This window comes from Artemia sp. Qi Xiang Cuo, chromosome 20 (assembly GCF_049724085.1).
Source record: "Artemia sp. Qi Xiang Cuo chromosome 20, ASM4972408v1, whole genome shotgun sequence".
NCBI classification, from domain to species: domain Eukaryota; kingdom Metazoa; phylum Arthropoda; class Branchiopoda; order Anostraca; family Artemiidae; genus Artemia; species Artemia sp. Qi Xiang Cuo.
This window is the reverse complement of record NC_142813.1, coordinates 10,232,288-10,254,003: the sequence shown is the minus strand read 5'-3', so window position 1 is coordinate 10,254,003 and position 21,716 is coordinate 10,232,288. Positions and strand designations below refer to the sequence as shown.

Below are 21,716 nucleotides of genomic sequence, written 5' to 3'. Positions count from 1 at the left end.
AAGGTATTCAACCGACCAGGCGTATCGAGAAGTAAAAATTTAGCAGGCTAGACAAAAGATCAAGGAGCGTTATCACAATGATAAATATTACAGAGAAGCAAGAATTGAGCAGGCTAGACAAAAGAGCAAGATGTGTTATCACAATGATGAAGATTATAGACATACAAAAATTGAGACAGCCAAACAAAAGTTCAAGGAGAGTTATCACAATGATGAAGATTACCGAGTCAAATATAAGAAAAACCAGAAGCAAAGGTATTCAACCGTCCAGGTGTATCGAGAAGTAAAAATTGAGACAGCCAAACAAAAGATTAAGGAGCGTTACTGGGGTGACAAAATCTATAATGAAAAAATTAAATTCTCTGCGAGGTTGTACCGAAGAACGCATAAGGACAAAGGGAAAAATTACATTCAGAAATACAAGAAGATGGCAAAAATGCAGGCTGATCTTTGTAAATTGAGAAACATTTTACGCATGTTTTATCGGGATCACGAAAAGTATTCAAAATTACAGATTAAAATTCTCTTTGAAAGAGCGGATGCTGTTGAAAAGTCGGCTAGAAATTCTTTGGCAAAGCTTCATAGTAATATCCAAAAGAAATGTTGTCAGTTTAATGAAAAGCTTCCAAGGCATGGATTGGCAACTACGGAATAGTTTATAGATGCAATGGAAAATGTTCGACAACACAGTGAATATACGGAGGCGTACTTCTTAGAAAATTCGTATATTAATTTTGGAAGGATCAATTGCAGTTTATGTAGCAGCAATAAAAATATATATACAAGCATACCTGTCAACAGCGAAGGAAAAGCAATGTTTTTCAATTATGGTGAAAACGAGCCTGTTAGGGTTATTAGTAAATGTGTTTGTAAGACTAATGATTTAGAACAAATTCCTGGAACACCGACTCAAGAAAAAAGCATTTCTAACTGTGTTTTAAACAGTCCTTTTAGTTCTACTGAATATTTGGCAAACAATTCTGTGTGTAGTAGAACAAACTGTCCTGAAAAGTACGAGACAACTATTGAAAAAATGCTCTAAAACTAGATCTGACAAGGAAATTATGATGGCTGAAGTCACCTATAACAATCTGAGTAAACATTCAAAACCAAAAATTGGGCAGCAGGTTACTTGGCAATGTCACCCTGATATCTGCAAGCTCTATCCGACGGATATTGAATTATGTCAAATTCTTTTTGATATCCTTGAAAATAATATAGCATTAAAATTTTCAACTGACAAAGTGGTTAATTTCTACCTTGGCGGCTTGGATTATTGTGAAATCAATTACAGGGACACAAGAAAGCATGGGCATTCGTTATACTGTAGCCCAAATGAGGGATGTCAGAGCTATTTGCGTTCTCTAAGGGCACTAGCTCCACATTTTCCTGTCTTGAACTGTTTTATTAATAGCGTATATAAGGCAGTATCAAAATGTAAGATTATACAACATATTAATCTACTAAAAGTCGAGGGCTCATACAAGAAACTAAGTCATTACATAGAAGAAGTGTCAAGTAGAATATGTCGTAATAATAGTCAAGACTTCATTTACGGTGATAGCAATATTAGAATTTCTGTGGATGAAAATACAATAATAGAATTATTTGGTGAGAGCCTTGATAAGGTAGCTAACATCAGGGATGTATACCTCACAATGCATTGTGACAGTTGTGAGCAGATAAAGACAAAATACCAATTGAAGAGTCTAAGATCCCTTTCAAATAAGAAAGGTTTTGATGTAATGATGGCCACGATTTTAGAACACCTACAACAGGACATACCCAAAGATGACAGAGAACAACTAATTCAATGTACAGGTTGGAAAGAAGATGTCATAGATTCATTCTTTGTCTGTGATTACTGTGCTGGGAAAATGTTGAAAAGTCAGGAGAATGTCCGATCAGTATTAAATAACCTTCATATAGACTGTACACCGGAATGTATAAATTGTTTAAATAATTTTGAAATGGCAATGATTCGATTTGTAATGCCTTGTCTTACGATCGTCAGATTAGGGCAAGTAACTGCATTGAAGAGACCTAGAACAGAACTTGTTGACGCTCTTAAGGGGAGAATAGTATATCTACCTGTTGATGTGCAAGCAAATGCAGATATTCAGCCTGAAAAACTTCTTAACATTGATAGTTTTGTAGTCATTGTCAATGGTCAGCCTACTTACAACAAGAATGTTTGGACTGCACTAATAGATCTGAGAAAAGTCCATGAAGCACTGTTGTGGTTAAGAGAGAACAACAGTCTCTATAAAACAATACATGCATACACCCTAGAAGATTTAAATAAAATACTTGAAGCACGTCTTGCTGAAAAAGCGGTTGGTGTTGATAATTTACCTGAAATACCGGAAGCTGCAATCCTTCAGAAACTGACAGAAAGCGCAAAATCTACATTGGTTAAACATTTTTCTGTCCAGCCTCTCAATTCAGCGGTTCCAAAAGACTTCATTGAAGATTTTAAGCAGATGAAAGATCTTGGTACTGACCAATTTCAAATCAAGAAACTAAAAGGTGAGAGCGAAGACTTATTTCAGGAAGAACTTGATCTAAAAGTGTTTCCAAATCTTTTCCCGAAAGGCAAATATGGCTTGCGTGACAAGGCAAGACCATTTCGGATTAGGAATGCAGAATATTTTAAATCAAGGCTTCTTAGCAGACATACTAAGTTTCGTCTTGACAAACAGTTTCTTTTTCACAGCTTCCAATTGCAAGAATTGTCTTACATGTGTAATAGCGTCGGTCATATGTTGCGGACTGTGAAACCAAATCAAAATGCTCGCAAATTTATAGACAGGCTTCAGTCCCGTGATGAAGAGATGGAAGCGACTTTGTTTTCTGTTCAATCAAAAATCAGAGGATCTCAGCAGTATTTTCAATCTCTTTCCTATAAAGTAAAGTCAATGATTGAGCAATTGGGTTCACTGACTTTTTTTCTGACAGTTTCATGTGATGAGTGGTACTCTCCTGAATTTATTGACTATTTACGGACTGTCCATAAGAACTTACCTGGTGTGGCAAAAATGACCCCAGCAGAGTTGACGTGTCTAGATCCAATTGCAGTTTCCATGCACTTTGACCAAAAATGGACACCTATATTTAATGAGCTAATTTGTTCAAAGACAAATCCTTTGTTTGGTAAAATTAAGGATCATTTCTGGCATATCGAGTATCAGAAACGAGGTGCGATTAATGTACACTGTGTCTTGTGGATTGAAGATGCTCCCATTATTGGGAAATCAACAGGGTCTGAAGTGATTCAGTATATCAATAGTATTATAACTTGTGAAATACCAAATAGATTGACTAGTCCAACTCTTCACAAACTGGTCAAAGACCATCAAGTGCACCACTGTAATACATACTGTCAAAGAAAGTATAAGAGAAAAAGAGGAAGGTGGGTTACGTATTGTAAGTTTGGCTTTCCTCGTCCTACAAAGGAACGAACAGAATTATATGACATCCTCGACTGCTTGGCTCATGGTAAAAACCGTAAAAAGCCAAGAAAAAGAATATATCATCTGCTTTGAAGAGATGACGAGCGTTATATAAATGACTATTCTCCTGCCTTACTTATTGCTAATCAAGCAAACGTTGATGTTCAATATATTGGCCATTTGGGCTCTAAATTACCGTATTACATTACCGATTATATGACTAAAGCAGAGAGTGTCGAAATAGAAGCAATGTGGGAGAAAGTAAATAATGCATGCAAAAGTCTTGGTCAACGAACTATGTCCTACTTGTCGAAGTCCATAAAAACCCGTCAAGTTGGAGCAGTTGAAGCTGCTGATAGGCTTCTTGGTACTAAATTGTATAGCATTTCTAGGCAATTTAGATATATTGACCTTGCGAAAAAGAGCGAGGTGAAGAGGACACTGAGAGGGTATGAGGAGCTTGAAAAGCTTGCTAAAAACGACCCACAGTGTAGTGATTTGTACATTGCCCACTGGGTTATTGATATCTACCCTAAAAGACCGGAACATATGGAAAATATTAGTCTTTTTCAGTTATTGTCTTGGTATGAACGGGAGCGTAATGATACTGATGATAATATGATGTTAACTGACGGGTCCTTCTACCTCAGAAAAATGCTTTTTAAACCGTATATCATACAGCACAGAAAGGAAAACCCATTTAAAACTGACGAGAAGAAAAATGCTTACTATGAAGATCTTTTAAAATTGTTTAAACCTTGGAGAAATGAAAATGAACTAGTGGTCAGTGGAAATAGCAACTGCGAAGCCTACTGTGTTGAAAGTGTAAACTATCCCAACATGGTAGCTTACCACGAAAAATTTGTTGTTAAGAGGAAAAGCGATATAGAATTTGAAGAAAGGGTCCGAGAACGTGCAAAAGAAATTCTGAAGGCAGAAAATATTGATGAAAACATTGAAAATGACCCAGAAAATGTAATTCAGGGAGGAGTCATTGACAGAGCAGCAGATGCTATGGAGGATTTGTTAGACGCAAAAAAACAGATTTTAAATGATGACACCAAAGACAGGCTGAAAAATGATTATGAGTCGCTCAATATTGATCAAAAGAGAGTTGTTGACAACATTTTAGACTCAGTTACCAAGCGCAATGGTGCAACATCTTTGAAGTTGATTGTATCTGGATGTGGGGGTACAGGAAAATCTTGGGTTATCAGTGTCGTGAGAAGACTACTTTGCAACAAGTTCAAGAATGAAGATTGTCCCGTTGTAGTTATGGCACCTACTGGTATTTCTGCACATATCATAAATGTTTTAACAATACATAGTTGTTTAAGTTTAGCTATTGATCAGTAAAACACCACAAAATACACACCTCTCTCCACTTAAAAAATTCTCACTTTGAGAAAGACACTTAAGGAGACAAGAGTTTTTATTATTGATGAAATTTGTATGGTTTTGTCTCTTCTTTTAACCTATATTCATTTAAGACTATCAAAAATATTGGTAGTTGATTTGCCAATGGGCAATGCTAACTGCGTATTTTTGGGAGATTTTCTTGAATTAAGACCAGTAAGTGGTAATCCTTCTTATATGCCTCTCACGCGACTAGAAGTAAAAAACAGGATCAGATCATTTGGTACTTTTAACCTCTGGCATCTATTTGAGTATGAGGAACTAAGCATAAATGTGAGACAAAAGATGGATAAGAGTTACGCTAATACATTTGCTGAAATTAGATAGGGGTTTTGCACTGGTGAAAATTTGAATAGTCTTTACAAGAGAAAAGTTGGGAACTCCTACAGAGCTTCAAATTACGAAATAATAGATCTTTACTCAAAATTGTATGAAGAGGGAAATAGACCTGTCATTCTTATGCCCACCAATGAAAATTCTATGGTAGTTAACGATTTACTTCTTACAAAAAGCTTCTCAGACTACGTTAAACTTTCTGAAGTTGATCGACTCTCTTCAGTTGTTGACGACAAACGAATCGAACAGAAAGCAGCAAACACTGTTTTAAACTTTGGCAACGACAAAAAAAGAACAGCCGGTTCTTTCATGAGCTTGTTACTTGCAGTAGGTGCACGTGTAATGCTCCAAAGAAATATTTGTGTTACTAAGGGGCTAGTAAATGGATCATTGGGAACAGTAACAAGCTTCAAGTTGCTACCAAACGGAGAAACAATTGGAGTTCTTGTAAAATTTGATGAACTGGAACTTCCGGTTGAAATTGGCAGAGAAACCGTGCGCTTTGAAGTTTTGAAGCAAGTCTTTTTTACGCGAAGACAGTTTCCTCTTCAACTGGACTTTGCCATTACAATGCACAAGTCCCAAGGACTAAGTTTACTGTGTGCAATTGTTGACGCAGGTAATCGTTGCTTCGGTCCAGGTATGTTGTACGTTGCTCTTTCCCGTGTGACCACTAGTGCAGGTTTACATCTAGTAGAATTTGATAAGACAAAGATTTATTGCGATGTTGATGCTTTAATTGAGTACAACCGTTTGAGACAAATTTATAGAACAGATCTTCCATTGTTTGAGTTCCCAGAAAAACAACTCGGAGGTCCACCAGATGAAGTATGTATGACAAATGAATTAAACTCTAAAGGACAACAGACTCAATGAAAAAAAAATTCCATTGTTGGAGGTCCCAAACAAAGAATGAGAAGCCCTTCAGTTGAAGAATTATAATAAAGAACGACCTCTTTCCTATAATAAATTTTATAGGCCACTTAACTATAGTATAGGCTAGTACAGTTATTATATTTAAGGTCAATATATTAAAATTTTCCACTAAAAGACGGTCATTGGAATAAAAACCCAATACATGGATTTGATTTAGTTAGCTACTTGATTGTTTGAGGCTAGTCTCTTACTATTTCAAAGAAGAAAAAGCCGTAGGCTTTTTCCTGTTTGTAATCAATTAGAAAGAGTTCTACCTTTAAAATGAGTTATGTAGTTACATTAAAGGACGATCATTTGAATAACAAACCATTGCATAAATTAGACTTTGTTTACATTAAAGAACAAACTTCCAGCCCATTGTAGCTAAAATAAGATTATAATTAATGTTAAAGATTGATCAATGTTACAGTAAAGAACGATCTCTGGCCCATAGTAACTGATATAAGGTGGTTTATATTATCCGGGTTGCAGCGGTAGCTAGCAACCTAGTAAGAGACGATCACGTTCAATGTTAAGAAATAAAAAAAACCATAGTTCCTAAAAAAGGAGTCAGTTCAAAACAAAAAGTACACCATTAGAACCACCTTGTCCGAAACCCCTGTATAGGTAACTTTCTGTCCCTTGGATTGAACAGCAAGGGAAATATATTGGTTTGAAAATCAAGAAAATTGGCAGCTACTACAACATTCTGCCTAAACGGGATATTTTTTTCTTTCTTTCTTTTGTTTCCAGAGATAGCTTGGCACTGGAACATCGTAAAAAGTTGTTCAATGGCTCATTTTAAAGGAAATTAATTGGGTTAAAAACCTTTTGTAACTAAAACAAATTATTTTAAAACAGGATAAATTTTTCCACTAAAAACTGTATTTTTGATGTCTTTCCATACTGCTGTCTTTTAAAGACATGTGATTTTTGAAGCAATCAAACAGTTCGTGGTAAGGTTGTATTTTAAACTTTATATTCCATAGATAGCTTAGCACTGGAACATCATAGAGAGTTGTTCAATGGATCATTTTAAAGTTTCCGGGTTGCAGCGGTAGCTAGCAACCTAGTAAGAGACGATCACGTCCAATGTTAAGAAATATAAAAACCCCTAACTCCTAGAAAAAAGTCAGATCAAAACAAAAAGTACACCATTAGAACCACCTTGTCTGAAACCCCTATAAAGGAAACTTACCACCCTTTGGCTTGAATAACAAAGAAAATATATTGGCTTGAAAATCAAGAAAATTGACTTTAACCACGTTATTCTCCCCAAACGGGATATTTTTTTCTTTCTTTCTTTTCCACAGATAGCTTGGCACTGGAACGTCATAGAGAGTTGTTCAATGGCTCATTTGAAAGGAAATCTCTAGATCTAGTGCCATTTGTACTTTTTTTTTTTTTTTAATTAATTATTTTTTACGAAAAACTTAATTTTGTATATACAATATTGATCAATGACGTCATAGTCGTTGGATGTAGTTAGTACATAATAAAGGCTCGATCATCGAATTTAAGCTGAAAATAAGTAAAGGACAATTATGCCTCCATATATTCACAGTGATGTATAATATTCCCCATTACATCTGTAAACTGTTCCACAGTTGCCGGTCCATACTTTGGAAGCTTTTCACTAAACATGCAACATTTCTTTTGGATATTACTATGAAGTTTTGCGAAAGCATCTCTAGCCGACTTTTCAACAAAAACCATTCTTTTAGAGATAATTTTAATCTTTAATTTTGAATATTTTTCGTAATCCCGGTAAAACATTCGTAAAATTTTTCTCAATTTACAAAGATCAGCCTGTGCGTTCTTTGCAGCTTGTGTAAACTGCAAAAATATCCTTGGTATCCGAGCAATAGTTTGAATATTTCAATTCAAGCTAGAAAAATACCTTAAAATGTTAAAATTAGTTTTATTTTTTCGTTAGGTTCTAACTACCCGATGTGAGATTTACTATGTATTATCAGACCACAAATATTTAATTTTTTAATATATTTTATTTTTCAGTTTAGAATCGCTAAACTTATTATGTAAAGTGCAAAAATATTTATGATATCTGCGCAATAATTTTAATCTTTTCATTGAAACTAACAAAATACCTGAAAATTTAAAAATTAGTTTTATTTTTTGGATACTCGTTACGAGTCTTAAGAAGTGTTAATTAGATAAGAATATTATTTCTTGTTTTGTAATAAGATGCGTTCTAAGCGAGTTATACGTAATTTAAGAAAACAGTACTATACAAAAAACAGAGACAACATCTTGAAAAGAGAAAAGCAAAGGTATTCAACCGACAAGTTACATTAAAAGACGATCACTGAAATAATAAACCATTCCATACATTGGACTTAGTTAGCTACTTGATTGTTTGAGTGTCGTCTCTTACTATTTAAAAGAAGAAAAAGCCGTAGGCTTTTTCCTGTTTTTATTTACAGTTAAAAAACGAACTCAAGCCCAAAGAAACTAAAACCTGTGGTTCATTCATATTATCTCCATTACTTTAGCTAGGATGTAAATAAACAAGTTTCTTTTTATAATTTTAAATTTATAAGAGGGCTTTTAATTCAACACATTAAAAATTCTCCACGACGGGGAATCGAACCCCGTTCTCCCACGGAACAAGTGGGCATGCTTACCATTAAACTATCGAAGACTTAAAAAATGAAAGTTACATATAAGATAAGATAATAATTTTTAATATTTAAATTAAAGAACGAACTTTAGTCCATAGTCTATATTAGAGGAAGATCATTAGAAAAGCACACCATTGCATATATTGAACTGAGTTAGCTGTGGAGTTTATATTAATTATAGTACCGGGAGCCTGCCGGTGTCGCTGCTGGGCCCCAGCACTCGGCACGTGGCAAGCTTCCTTACATAGATTCTATATATATATAGATTTTGATTGGTACTTGTCTTCTAACCGCAGATAGTTTGTTGTTTTTTCATGTTGCAGTCTTTTCAAGGATATTTGATTATAAAAGCAAGTCCGATTTCTAACAACGATATCTACTAAGCTTCAAACTTTTGGTTTTCTTTTTTAAGGTTTTTGAATTGTTGTAATCCCTTGTTAAAATATGTACAAATATTTTTGCAAATACCAGCGTTTTGCTCTTTATCCGGGTTGCAGCGGTAGCTAGCAACCTAGTAAGAGACGATCACGTCCAATGTTAAGAAATATAAAAACCCATAGCTCCTAAAAAAGGAGTCAGATCAAAACAAAAAGTACACCATTAGAACCGCCTTGTCCGAAACCCCTGTATAGGAAACTTTCTGTCCCTTGGCTTGAACAGCAAGGGAAATATATTGGCTTGAAAATCAAGAAAATTGACTTTAACCCCGTTATTCTCCCCAACCGGGATATTTTTTTTTTTTTTTTTCTTCTTTTTTTTTTTTTGTATCCAGAGATAGCTTGGCACTGGAACATCGTAGAGGGTTTTTCAATAGCTCATTTTAAAGGAAATTAATTGGGTTAAAAATCTATAGTAACTAAAATAAATTATTTCTAAAAGAGAATAAATTTTTCCAATAAAAACTGTATTTTTGATGCAGTGACGTCATAATTACTATATAAGAAACGTCAAAACTGTAAATGGTCTCATTCATGAATACATAATTATAATAAAGATCGAACTCTTCCCTATACTAACTTGCATACGCAACTTCACTATAGTTAATATAGTTAAGATTACAGTATTTATATTATACATCATTATAATTATAATATTATATTAAGAAATTTTATATGTTTCTTAAGGAATCATCATAAGTAAAAATTTCCCATACAGAAATTGAACTCAAGCCTACTGAGTGGGAGCTATCCCAGCCTCTAGACCATATAGAATATATTAAAATATCCGATTAATGAAGTTTATGTTAAAGATTACATTAAAAGACGATCACTGAAATAAAAAACCATTCCATATATTGGACTTAGTTAGCTACTTGATTGTTTGAGTTACATAAAGGCTCGATCATCGAATTTAAGCTGAAACTAAGTAAAGGACAATTATGTCTCCATATATTTACAGTGATGTATAAGATTTCCCATTACATCTGTAAACTGTTTCCACAGCTGCAGGTCCATACCTTGGAAGCTTTTCACTAAACATTTAACATTTCTTTTGGATATTACTATGAAGTTTTGAGAAAGCATCTCTAGCTGACTTTTCAACAAAATCTGTTCTTTCAGAGATAATTTTAATCTTTAATTTTGAATATTTTTCGTATTCCCGGTAAAACATTCGTAAAATGTTTCTTAATTTACAAAGATCAGCCTGTACGTTCTTTGCAGCTTGTGTAAACTGCAAAAATAACTATGGTATCCGAGCAATATTTTGAATATTTCATTTATAATAAAGAACGACCACTTGCCTATACTAAATTTTATACGCCACTTAATTATAGTATAGGTTAGTATTTCCACAAATAGCTTGGCACTGGAACATCGTAGAGACTTGTTCAATGGCTCATTTTAAAGGAAATTAATGGGGTTAATTACCTTTTGTAATTAAAACAAATTATTTTTAAAATGGAATCATAGTAAAGAACGATATGGGCACAATGTGTTGTTTTTTTTCTCCATACTTCGTATCTGGCACTTCTTATCGAAGGAGTTGTCGCAGACACTTCAAAAAGGGCTTATTCGATTGGAAATTGGAGTGGCTAGCGCCTTTTTTAATAGTCGAAAGTGATTGGAGGGCAACTAGCCCCCCCCCACGCCCATCATTCCCCCAAATAAATCGATGTGGGCACAATGTGTTGTTTTTTTTGGGAGGGGGGTTTCTCCATACCCGGGCACTTCGTATCGAAGGAGTCGTCATAAAAACTTCGAAAAGGGCTCAATCGATTGGAAATTGGAGTGGCTAGTGCTCTTTTTAATAGTCGAAAGTAATTGGAGGGCAACTAGCCCCAAAGGCACTAAACAAAAATAACAACGTTGTACTACTGCAGTACGACCTCACACATAATGGTTACCTAATAAAGGGCCAACCCCGGCCCATAGAATCCGATTCAAGAGAAGTAACTATTAGTCACCTCCAACAAAACAGTGTTTAGGAATTACGAAAATAAAATTTCAGGATTTTCTAAAAAGAGCCTGGAATCCCTCAAAATGGGATTGGCACAATGTATTATTATTATTATTATTTTTTTTTTTGGTTTGTTTGTTTCTTTTAGACCAGGGCACTTCGTATTGAAGGAGTTGTCGTAGAATACAGTAAAGAATGATCTCTCGCCCATAGTAACTGATATACGGTGGTTCCAGGGGTGGCTTACAAGCTAACCAGATTGTAACGATATCTCGGTTGCAGCGGCAGCTGTAACCCGGAGTCTCTTTGTTTAACATTATTATATTAAAGAATGAAATGTTGCCCATGCAATGAAATTTTCTTATCCGGGTTGCAGCGGTAGCTATCAACCTAGTAAGAGACGATCACGTCAAATGTTAAGAAATATAAAAACCCATAGCTTTTAGAAAAGGAGTCAGATCACAACAAAAAGTACACCATTAGAACCGTTTTGTCCGAAGCCCCTGTATAGGCAACTTTCTGTTCCTTGGCTTGAACAGCAAGGGAAATATATTGGCTTAAAAAAAAGAAATACTATTACAACCACCTTGTCCAAAACCTCTATATAGCAAGCTTACCGTCCTTGGGCATGAATAACAAGGAAAATATGTTGGGTTGAAAATCAAGAAAATTGACTTTAACCACGATATTCTCCACAAACAGCACCTTTTTTTCTTCTAGTTGATTTGACTCCTCAGCTAGCTGGGTACCGGAAAATCATAGAGAGCTGTATATAGGCTCATTTTTAAGGAAATTGCTACATCTAGTGCCTTTTCTAATTAAAAATAAAATATTTTTTCAAGTAGAATCAATTTTGTCAAAAAACTGCATTTTTGATGTATTTTCATACTGCAGTCTTTTCAAAGATGTTTGATTTTTGTTTACATAAAGGACCGATATAGTTCATCATAAATGGTATTTGTCAATTAGGTTTTTTTAATATAATTATCTATTGTTATGTAAAATGCAGTAATTTTTTTTTGGGGGGGGGGGGGGGGTTTAACAAAAAAATCATATGTTAACTGAAACTAGAATAATTCTGGAAATGTGTAATAAGACCGACACGTCTCAATAGTAACTTGCTACATCTAGTTCCTTCTGTAATTAAAGATAAAATATTTTTTTTAAGAGTTCCGGGGTGCAGCGGTAGCTAGCAACCTAATTAAGAGACGATGATTCGAAGAACAAACCATTGCATATACTCGACTTAGTTAGCTGCTCGATTCCTTGAAAAAAAAATCTTATTTGTCAACTGAAACTAGAATAATCCCTTACAATTTTATATAAAATAATTTTATTTAACTGCAAATTGCAAAAATATTTATGGCGTCTGATCATCCGGGTTGCGGTGGTAGCTAGCAATACAGTAAGGATTTCATCCGGGTTGCAGCGGTATCAGATAGTTCGTGGTAATGAACTGTATAGTAAAAGCGACTCGTCTCAATAGTAACCAAAACTCTAAAAAACAGGATTTTGATGCCAATAGATACATCAAAAGAATTTGATTTTTACGTTAATTTTAAATATGCAAGTTTCATCAAGTTTAATGGTATCCATCAAAAAATAAGAGCCTGAGAAAATTTGCCTTATTTTTGAAAAACGAGGAAACACAAAATGTCGTTTGTTCTCAATTGAGAGTCATTCAAGTTATTATGTAAAACTGCAAAAATATTTATTGTATCCGAGCAATAACTTGAATCTTTCAATTCAAACTAGAAAAATAAATTAAAATTTTAAACTTATTATAGTAAAGCATATCCAAACATATAACAATAATTTTATTGCCTTCTATACAGATGGTTCTTTCATCCCTGAGAATCCGGGTTGCAGTGGTAGCTAGCAACCTAGTAAGAGACGATCATGTCCAATGTTACGAAATATAAAAACCCATAACTCCTAAAAAAAGGTCGGATCGAAACAAAAAGTATACCATTAGAACTACCTTGTCCAAAACCCCTATATAGGAAACTTTCTGTCATTTGACTTTAATAGCAAGGGAAATATATTGGCTTGAAAATCAAGAAAAGTGACAGCAACTACAGCATTCTGCCCAAACGACATTTTTTTTTCTTTTTATCTCTTTTTTTCTTTTCCACATATAGCTTGGAACTGGAACATCGTAGAGAGTTGTTCAATGGCTCATTTTAAAGCAAATTACTAGAGCTATTGCCATTTGTAATTTAATTATTTATTTTAAAGCAAATCTATTTTTCCACTAAAAACAGTGTTTTTATGGCAAATCTTGATAAATGACGTTATAATTGAAGGTAGAAACCATATATGAAGTAATATCCGGGTTAAAGCGGTAGCTAGGAACCCTGTAAGAGACGATCACGTCCAATGTTAAGAAATATAAAAACGCATAGCTCCTAAAAAATGAGTCAGATCAAAACAAAAAGTACACCATTAGAACCGCATTGTCCAAAACCCTTTTATAGGAAACTTCCTGTCATTTGGCTTGAACAACAAGGGAAATATATTGGCTTGAAAATCAGGAAAATTAACTTTAACCACGTTATTCTCCACAAACGGTATATTTTTTTTTCTTTTTTTTTTCCACAGATAGCTTGGCACTGGAACATCGTAGAGAGTTGTTCAATGGCTCATTTTAAAGGAAATTAATTGGGATAAAAATCTTTTGTAACTAAAATAAGTTATTCCTAAGAGAGAATAAATTTTTCCACTAAAAACTGCATTTTTGATGTCTTTTCATACTGCAGTCTTTTCAAAGATATTTGATTTTTGTACATCAATCATAATCGTGTACAAGCGGTAAGATTTGAACACACGCCTCCGAAGAGACTGGCGGCTAACACCAGCGCCTTGGACCACTCGGCCACGCTGTCTCTCATCCGGATTGCAGCGGTAGCTAGCAACCTTGTAAGTGACGATCACGTCCAATGTTAAGAAATATAAAAACCAATAACTCCTAACAAAGGAGTCAGATCAAAACAAAAAGTACACCATTAGAACTGCCTTGTTCAAAACCCCTATATAGGAAACTTTCTGTCCCTTGGCTTAAACAGCAAGAGAAATATATTGACTTGAAAATCAAGAAAAGTGACAGCTACTACAACTTTCTGCCTAAACGAGATATTTTTTTTCTTTTTTTTCCTTTTTTTCTTTTCCACAAATATCTTGGCACTGGAATATCGTAGAGAGTTGTTCAATGGCTCACTTTAAAGGATATTAATTAGGTTAAAGATCTTTTGTAACTAAAATAAATTATTTCTAGAAGAGAATAAATTTTTCCACTGAAAACTGCATTTTTATATCTTTTCATGCTGCAGTCTTTTCAAAGATATTTGATTTTTGTACACAAATCATAATCGGATACCAGCGGTAAGATTTGAACCCACGCCTCATAAGAGACTGGTGACTAACATTTGTGCCTTGGACCGCTCGGTCACGCTTCCTCTCATAACTATATATGTGAATCCGGGTTGCAGCATTTCCGGGTTGCAGCGGTAGCTAGCAACCTAGTAAGAAACGATCATATATGAAAGGAGCTGTCCCCTCCTCAACACCTCGCTCTTTATGCTAAAGTTTGACTCTGTCTCACGACTTTATTTTTTAAACCATAAAAAACATTAGCGTAAAGAGCGAGGCGTTGAGGAGGGGACATCCCCTTTTATATACGGAATAATTTCTGTTCGTTTTAAGTTTTAATGTCGCTCCTTATTTTCTGTTAATTTTTTTTTTTTTTAGTTATTTAAACAGAAGTCTACTCGAAGTAGATTGGATAGTTTTCCTTGCAAAGTACTGTTGTTAACTGAATGAAAAGCTTTTTGTAATTACACTGCTTAAGTTCTGAGCCAGGTATTGAATTTTTCAAGTGTCCTTCATATTGTGTCCGTAAGGTAAATAAGATGGTGAATGTACCTTAAGGTAAATAATAAGGTGGTGAATGAAGAACGGAAGTTTCTGAATTGCCTCTGGTCAATATTTCGGATTATCTTTACTAGATTCTTACTTCCAATGGTTGTTTGAGATATACATGTTTTGTTTTTAGTTAATTCATTGGCTAAAAATTATCTTCGTTTGGTTTTGTCTTATTTTCATTTTTGTTCCGGTACTTATGCATTATATCTTACCCACCGCTATAGACTGTACAAGGGAATACTACAAGAAACAAGTCAAACGGCTATTTGCAAAGGCAATGGATAAATGGATCGCAAAGCGTGATTTCTTATTGTGTTTACAATATTTAAACTGTTGTTTTTTTGGCGATTTTAAGGGGGGGGAGGTACTTAGGTTAGGTTACATATTTAATATATGCTATGTTTTACCCCCACCCCCCATAATGTGCAGATATATAGCCCAAATTTATTTCTAAACTATTACATTTCCATCCTATTTTATTTTATTTAATTAGAATTAAACAAACTTGACTTCTTTCTTGGGTAAGATATAATGCATAAGCACCTTTGTTCCTAGCGTATTCGTACATCTTACATGTTTTACCTCATGGGCTTATTTTTATTATCTTGTAAGAAAGTATACCCAAACAAAAACAGAAAGCCAAAGAAAGGTCATAGAAAGACAAAGCCAGAAAAAGCCAAAAGAGGCTAATGAACAAGAACAGTCTAACAGACAAGGAGGACAACTTTTTATTATTGTATGGAAAGGAGTATTTATTATTGTCTGTGATTTTTTGTTTTTGTAAGCCAATCACAATATTCTTTAATAAAACAAAGCTACTGAGAGCCTTTTCAAATAGCCCCTTTTGGATAGTCCAACCTTTGTGGTGTACCTACGCATTGGCATGTTTTTATCAGCCGGGGTGACAATAGTGTTTCCTAGATATTGAAGTTCTTCAATCATTTCTTACTATTTATAAGTCTCTTCGAAACCTTTTCAATGCCTTGATCCTATAATAAATATGAATAAATATCACCTTTTCAAACTGTTATAAGTTATGAAACGCACCCCTTACTTCCAAAGGCTTTCCTTTCTATTGGGCTGCAAAATCGTTCAACTGGAGTGTTTGGCCACCGTATGTCCAGTGAAGTGTCGTAGACTTCAATATAGGATTTACAATTTGGTCCACTGAAAAAAAAGGTGAAAATAAATTCTATGTTGTCTCTCTCTCTCTCTTTAATTCTTCTCCGTCACTGTCTGGCTCTCCCTCTTTCTCTTGCAACCCTCCTCCTCTCTTCCTTTTTCTCTCGTTGTCCCCCAATCTACCCTAGTTTCCACTTCTACCTTCTCTCTTTGTGTCTATTTCCTCTCGTCTTTTCTCTTTTTCCTTCTTTCTCCCTCTCTTCCTCTTCCCCTGTTTCTTTTTTTAATCTCACCTGAACCACTTGAATCAAACTTCGTCTTCGGACTGCAGTCAAAAATCATTTCGAAGCAGATTTGTATAAGAAAATAAAACATTGAAAAATAAACATTTATATAAAAGATAAAATGAAATAAGTATAAAACATTTATTATGTCGTCTTATTAGACTATTGCTATATTCCATAAAGATCCATTTTTTAAGAAGGTCCCAGGATTTGGTAGATCCCAGCACCATTTAGAACTTGCACATGAAAATGAGCTTAAAACTACAGAAGATAAACATCAAACTTTTGAAATATTCTTAATATTCATTACATGGTTGACCAGGCATACATGGTATTAGGTTAACGTTCACATCAGATCATTTCGTTTTTTGTTTTTTTTCTTTTGTCAACTTCTTCATCTTTTACCCGAAGTTTCTCTGACTTTCCTCTACTAAACAAAGAAAAGGATAAAGAAATAACAGTTATCTTGTATTAATTCTTTTTTTATTATAAGACAATTTTAAGGTTTCCAAAACTATAATGCAAAATATAGAAATAATAAATAAAGTAATAGAGTCTGATCAAAAATAAGCCCTATTATTTCAATATCAAACTCTTGTCAATAAGATAATTATCTTATAAATTAAAAAGAAATCCGAAAAGAGAAGAAAAGCTCTTGTATAAATAATTTAAAAAAACAAATTGATTTTCATAAAGAATATTAGCTGTTTTGGGTGGATTTTGTCTCTTTCTGAAAATCCCATAATTATTTGCTTTTAGCTATTAGTGAGTGGCTTTCAACTGCATGAATTTTATACATTTATAGTCAGCGTAAAATCTAATTCTTTCGGTGTATACATTGTTATCAAAACTTTGTTATAAAAAAACTGGCGTTATACAAGCTTGCTAGAAGCAGCCGGTTCAATCGGAGCTTGCACGATACAACTGAAGCGTAAGACGCTGAAATTCGTCGTTTAAGCTGTTCGAGGAGAAGTTTTCGGGTGTGATGGATAGAAGAACCTACGAGTAAACCTAGATAAATGAGGTGATCCACTGGCTGGACGGAGCTAGAACCAAGGGCAATGGTAGGAACACAAAAATCAGTTTTCCAATTGAATAGGACCATTTCCGATTTCGAAGAGTTGAACTTAAGTCTATTCGACTTCAAGGATTTCGAAGATATCAATTGCCCGCTGAAGGGTTCGGCTAAGTCTCAGGATGTCGCCCGCGTATAATACCAAAGACCTAGCTAGCAGATGACAGAATCAGCGAAGATGGACATTGATATTGTGCATCAAGGACATAGTTATTGAAAAGGTCAGGAGAGGTGACTGCTCCTTGACGCGCTCCTTTCTTGACTGTAACTAGTCGGGTATGCGGAATGTGGGCAAACCCTTGTCAGGAGGTAGCTTCGGTCAAATCCGTAATCTAGAATACAGATTCCTGAGAGAACGAATGACAGCTAGATTCAACCCACGTTTCCTGGCCTTCAAAAGCATCGCAGCATGGATTAGAGAGTCGAAAGCACGTCTAATATCGTGTCCTGCCAAAGAAATGCTCTCTCCAGAAGTTTCGGCATCCATCAAGACATTACCAACGACTGTTAAGGCATCAGCACATCCAGTTCCTTGCTTGAAGCCGAACTGATGCGGAGGAGTGTAGTATACTTTTTCGAGTTCCTGTATAAACAGCAACTCGAAGAGCTTGCACAGTGACGTAGCTACAGCTACCGGACGGAATGCTGTACATTGAGTTTCAGATTTTCCCTTTTTAGAAATGGGAGTCAGATCTCCGATGCAGAAAGAGGCAGGAACAATCCCTTGAGAGAAAATCATCTGCATGAGCAGAGAGAGATGTGCCGCGAGAAGTTTACTTCCATTTTTCAGGTTGATCGCACTGGCTTGGTAGATGCCCAATTAACATGTCTATGTGAGTGTACGGATTGTATCTTTAACAGAGTGGATGGCAACGATAAAGTTCACATCAGGGGGAAAAAAAACAAAGAAATCCAAAGCAGATGCGCAATACTCTTTGAAGGAGGAGTCAGGATTTGAGAACTATGATTCGTACTGGGCATATCATTCATCTTCAGGGATGTTGGCTGGGGATGGTGAAGAAGAATTTTTTGCAGAACGAGAGACAAACTTGAAGATCATATTTCTATCTTGTTTGAAACGTGCAGAATAATTATTGACTAGATTTTTCCGATGCCGAGCCAGGGCCTTAGAAAACTATCGCTTCGTGAAAATACGTATGCTGTTCACATGACCCATATTCAGACGTCGACACTCTTTCCATACTTAAAACCGAAATTTTGCTTGACTACATGAAATAACGAGATCTGGATTTGACGACCACCCGGAAATGATTCCTTTACGAATTCGTTGCAAAGGAACGGCTTGTTTTTCTGCGAAGCGGAGAGCATGGCAGATTTTTGCGCATTATATATCTAGACAAATCAAAACCTCTTTTTGAGGTAACTAGAGTGAATTTTTAAGGAGATGAAATGGGATGCTGGTTTTATTCAGGACTGAATCTACCGACTCGTTGAATAAGGCTTGTTCAATTTTTGACCAGTTACGACGGTGTCGAGGTGCTGAAGGAGCAAGAGGTATGGTTTGGTGACCAGAAGATGGCATTCCGACAGAGCAAGTTATGGGAAGATGATCAGACAACTGATAATCAAACACATTCTTTACTATATCCACTCGCAAATCTGACGATACTACAACGTGGTCCAGGTTGGAGGCTCGCGAAGACGTGTCGTCCACTAAATATGCCCTTAACTAGTGTTGTACGCGGTGAAGCTTGAGAATTCGGCTCAGGGAGATTACAATTAAAGTCACCGGCAATGCAAGGTAAACCTAAGTGACGAATTTTGTCTATACATGAACCTAGTTTTCACAAGACAGCGCAAATTTACGCTCAGACTGGTCATTATTGTAGTCTGTGGGAAGATAAGCACTAATACACGCAGAACAATCCACTCTCATAGCTAGATAATAATCATTTGCTTCGAAGATACTAGAACGGAGAGCTGATTTCACAAACGTAATAAGTCCACCCGAGGGTCGGCCTCTATTGTTCAGCTGTCTAGCGGGTATACAATAAGTTGTCATATCCTAAAGCTCGAGTATGTTCAGACCATGTTTAGTAACAAAATTTTCCTGGAGACAAATTACACTAAACTCAGAACGGAGGCTTTCCAGAACCGGAAGTTTATTAATAAAAGAGCCGTTTATATTCCACCATAAAAGAGTTATTGACGAGGTCATTAGTTTGAGGGTTTATGGTTTTTCGGACACTTCACACTATAGCAAGTATGACCCAGCTTCTTCCAACCAATGCAAAAGGCTTCCTTCTAACACGGGGTATCGGACGTATATTTGTGATCGGCGGAGCCGCATTTGGAACATAATGAACCGTTCTTACAATCTGCTGCTAGGTGACCGATTGCGTGGCAATTAAAGCAGCGCTAAGGCAAGAACATGAACTCTTCGACTGGGAGGCATTCATATCTGATTTTCACTGAGACTTTGAGAAAGGTATCGAGGCCATTTCGTGTCGGAAAGTAGACTTTAAATGTTCGAGAATTGCCACACTGTAGGGTTTCATTGCACTTGGGGATTAGCTGTTTAATAGACTGTTCGTCTAGATCCTCCGGCACTTCGCATGATCGCAGCTAAAAAATCAGGTCCCTTAAGGGAGATGTTGAGTGACGGTTTCGCACGCTTAGCTGCATCCACTATCTGGCTGGAGGTTTGCTTGGAACGAACCACGAGTTTCCACTCGGTATTATTGCGGCGTAACTCAGTTATATCGCCGTCTGGACATGGGCACACTTTGTCGATGTATGCTTTGCGTTCGTTTGGGCATTTTAAGTCTGTTGGAGGGTCTTTGAGTATCACAGAGTAAAGCGGCCTCGGGGGTGCGGTTTGGGACAATTGAGATTTATCTGGCAGGGTGACTGTAGAGCGGCTAGTATTTAGCCTAAATCCATCCAATTTTCTGGAGAGTTCATTTACTTTGGACACTACTGTAGTGTGAACTGCCTCACCGATGGCAGGTACTTCACACGGACTAAATATCACAAATTTCGGGATCTGGACATTTTGTTTTGCCGTAGAGACTAGCGACTTGCACATATCAGTAATGATGTCCTCATCTTTGGCATACGAAACCATCCGGCTTCGAATGTCCAACTCGCTTTGAAGGGTCTGTTTAGCTTGTATGATTGTATCATGTTCGAAATAGTTTACTGCACTTTTCACAATCTGATCGAATTTCACCCCTTCAGTGAGTGATCCGCTCAAAAAGTTCAAAACTGGGTTGAATACCAGCTTTGCAGTCATCACTTTCACACAAAAACAGCCAAAGTCCACCGAATCACACAATACTGGGAACAAGGGAAGCGTCGGGACCCGCTCACCAATTCCCCGCAATTTAAGGGTAACTAAATACCAGCAGGTACATACGGCGTTTGCGGTAGGAACCCTCCCCTCTTCTGCTTATTGCCTAATATATGTTATCAGTATCGCTGCTATGCACAAATAGTACAATCCTCTAAGGTAATTAAATCTTTTTGTCTGAATCTCAGTACTTACTAAGTAACTAAATCCCAAGGGAGTTTAAGTTCAAGCAGCAAAAATGTCAATAGCAAATAAATAAAATAAGCCGATTATAAATCTCTGTAGGGAATCGCACAGGTTGAAACCTTACTTTATTAAAAGGTTAATATCCAAAAGCAAGGTGTTAACACAACGAACTCTCAATCAAGACTTCTTAATGGGTAGGACATGCAGCCTTCGGCTGATTACACTTTAGAGCCTTAATATAGAAAGAAAAATATTTTTCACGTGAATGACGTTACATTCATATACATTTAAGAGCAACAAAGATATATAATAGTACCACAAGGAAGTCATACACTGTATAAAAGGTTTTGTATTCAGACAATTTTTTTTATCAGCATGAAATATGCCTAGAAAACGATCGGAAAAAAAGATACCGAGTTAACAGCCTTTTAAACCTTCTTTATTTGATTACAATTAAAATTTTGAACAACAGAACTGAAATATCATGAGGGGGCACCAGGATTTTGAAAATGACTTGGTGCCTAGGGGTATGGCCCAAAATCAGTCGGGAACCACTGATATAGACAAAGGTAACAAGTACATATGCTTATAATTTGTAAATATCTTTGTTTTTCAAGAAAAGACCGATATTAGACCTTTTTCTGTGCAATTTCCTAA

The 21,716-nt window shown here is 35.8% G+C and overlaps 1 protein-coding gene across 1 annotated transcript in view; it reads right to left on the bottom strand.

Annotated features, from left to right (window-relative positions):
* Positions 1–21,716, bottom strand: part of LOC148939854 (uncharacterized) — a 450,089-nt gene that overhangs the window by 84,161 nt on the left and 344,212 nt on the right. Inside the window, exon 11 of the mRNA XM_089105986.1 lies at positions 16,127–16,246. Coding sequence (XP_088962112.1) covers positions 16,127–16,246 — 120 coding nt within the window. The remainder of the gene's footprint in view (positions 1–16,126; positions 16,247–21,716) is intronic.